General features: G+C 43.9%; 1 protein-coding gene across 1 annotated transcript; it reads right to left on the bottom strand.

The window, feature by feature from the left end:
* Window positions 1-1649: 1649 nt before the first annotated feature.
* Window positions 1650-2464, bottom strand: LOC138249475 (olfactory receptor 2AT4-like). The gene has a single exon (XM_069203434.1). It carries the CDS (start codon window positions 2418-2420, stop codon window positions 1650-1652), a length of 771 nt encoding a protein of 256 aa, XP_069059535.1. The 5' UTR covers window positions 2421-2464.
* Between the last annotated feature and the right edge of the window lie 429 nt (window positions 2465-2893).

Below are 2893 nucleotides of genomic sequence, written 5' to 3'. Positions count from 1 at the left end.
GAACTTAAAGATGATTTTCAAGGGGGCAGGAGCTAGTAAATAGGCTTTTGCCCCACTTCCTTGAAAGGGCTCTATGAACTGTTTTAATTGCAACCTGTGCTCCACTGTAGCATGACAGAAATTAGGGAGCACAGAAAATGAGAGATCATTAATACACCTTTGGGCATGAAGTCGAGCCTTCTCTAAAATAGCCTGCCTAAGAAGATAATTCCTAAAATAGACAAAAATCGCTCCAGGGCGGTTGTCCCCTGCTCCATCGAGGTGGCCCTGCTTTAAGTGCATAAGTGGAAATCTGGGCACTCTCTGTACCTTTGTCTCCTAGTCCCAAGCCACAGGTTCTGGGAAGGCGCTCTTGAGAAGGCCTAACATAAATGTTCTAACATCATTGCCTTCAGCCACTTCCTTTATCCCAGGAAACCGTATGTTATTCTGCCTTTGGCAGTTCTTGAAATCTTGGATCTTCTAAATAATGTCAGAGAGCTGCCCTTCCTGAGTTTCAACCTTGCCTTTAAGGAACCCCACATAATTTTCTACTATCCTTGTTCGTCTTCTGTGGCATTGAGCTTTTCCCCCAAACTCAGCGCATGATTTGGACACATGATTTGGACACCTTCTTCACGCCACCCTGGAGTTGTTTAGTAGCTAATTGGGCCCTCAGCCCTTGTTTTAGTTTGTGTTCCTTAATGTTGCCATACATACGTTTTAAAGTCGGTTTCCCTGATTTATCCCTGGTGCCTGTGTGAATGGTACCCTGGGGGACAAATGAGCTCTCATGCCTGCAACCCTTCACCATTTAAGAGCAGCTGCCATTTGGGGGTCTTTATCTCTCCTCCCAAAAGTTGAAGCAGATTTCTCTTGCCTCTTCCGCTGCTTCTGGCACTTGACTGTGGCCCCTGGTACCATGGAGAAACTACCTTCACTAGCCCTAGACAGAGAGACACTAGCTTCATTCTCACTCAATCTGGATCTGAGGCCAGTGGATTCTGACTCGTCAGTGAAGGAGTAAAACATCCCCTCCCTCCTGAGTAAAGTCCAGGTCTGTTATTTCTGGGCCTATACACTCCAGGGTGATTATCTCCTGGACCCTCCACGCTCAAGAGATCTGATCCACCCTCCACCCTAGCAATCAGGCCTCCATTGTCTGTTTTGCCCACACACCCTGGGCTCCATGCCCCCATCCGCCAGCCGAGTACTGTCTTCCTTACTTTGTGAGCTCAGAGTTCTGGAACCAGTCACACTTGCAGTCATCCCCACCTCTCAGCTCCTCAAACAACCATCAGTACGGAGCCCAGGGGGGGAGGCAGTCTACAGTGGCATTACTCACTCCCCATCATGCGATGTATCTGCCCAGAGTAAAATGCTGGAATCTGCTGCTTCCATCCTAACAGTGGATTGTAAGGGACATGCAAGGAATCTCAAAGAGGCTTTTGGTATCGCTGTGCGGGTAATGGGTCAAGCTGGGGGTAGTAGTGGCGAAAGATCTTATTGAAGGCCAAAGAAGATAAAAACCCAGCAAGTGAAAGAGGTAATCATGGTTGAATTGGTCATGATTTGATGCAAATGTGCATCATGTGAAAAAGTACACAAATATAACAATGTCATATTAATCAAGGTTTTGGCTTAAATAAAGATGTAAGTAAGCACACATTTCATCTGGCCTCTTGATCCCTCTTTATGTGTAAAAGTTTAGCAATTGCATCCTTCATTTCCTTGTTTCTCAGTGTGTAAATCATTGGGTTCACCATTGGAGTCAAAATTGCAAATATTACATTTCCCATGATGTGAAAGTCAATTGCCATGTCTGTCTTGTAGGAGATGTAGGACACACCGATGGAAGTATAGTAGGTGATGACAACTATCAGGTGGGAAGTGCATGTAGAAAATGCTTTCTGACGGCCTTCTTTTGAGTTGATCTTCAAGATGGCTATGATAATGTTCAGGTAGGACAGGGAAACCAGAAGCAGTGGAAATGTGGAAACCACCATTGCAATAGAAAATCCCAGGATAGCCTGTGAGGTGGTATCAGAACAGGCAGCTTGAACGACAGACAAATGATCACAAAAGCAGTGCACCACTTTGTAAGGGCTGCAGAAGTGCAATTGTGAAGTCTGGATAACAGCAGGTAGAGGTATCAACAAAGCAGTGATCCAGGCACTGGCTGCTAGCTGAACATTGACCATCTTTGTCATTTTTGTCGTATAGTGTAATGGAATACAAATAGCCACATAGCGGTCATACGCCATTGTTACAAGTAAAAAAGACTCAGTCACTGCAAGACCATGGAAGAAGTACATTTGTATGAAGCAACCGTGGAAGGAAATAGCCTTGGTATTGAAAAGGAAAATAGCTAGCATTTTAGGCACAGTGGTGGTGGTGCACAAGATGTCCAGCACTGAGAGGTTTGAGAGGAAAAAATACATGGGTTTGTGAAGTTTCTGATTCAGCACAACAGCGCAGAGGATCATCAGATTGCCAATCAGGATCACAAGGTAGCAAAGCAAAAATACAAGGAAAAGGGCAGTCTGTAAATTTTGAAGTGATGGAAATCCAATTAGAATGAAGTCTTTGGCTGCACTGCTTTGGTTATGATCCTGCATTGTGGTTATTCTGAGAATACCTACGAGGATATGAAAGACAAAGAAAGAGTAAAACTATTGAAACAGGTGTGGTGGATCCATTGATGTCTACATTATAAAGTTTTTTATATCATGCACTCTTTTTTCAATAAGACAAAACGTGGGTTGCACTGACAATATTGTTTACACCATCTCTTCAATATTTTGTCAGTTCTCTTCTGAAGTCCTTTGCACCATGTAGTATCTGCACTACCTAGTTATTACAAACAGTTTTATACGTGTATGCCTTTTGGCTTTCAGCTAATGCTTCAGTTTAT

Source organism: Pleurodeles waltl, chromosome 8, assembly GCF_031143425.1.
Source record: "Pleurodeles waltl isolate 20211129_DDA chromosome 8, aPleWal1.hap1.20221129, whole genome shotgun sequence".
Taxonomy (NCBI): domain Eukaryota; kingdom Metazoa; phylum Chordata; class Amphibia; order Caudata; family Salamandridae; genus Pleurodeles; species Pleurodeles waltl.
This window is presented reverse-complemented; position numbering and strand designations above follow the sequence as displayed.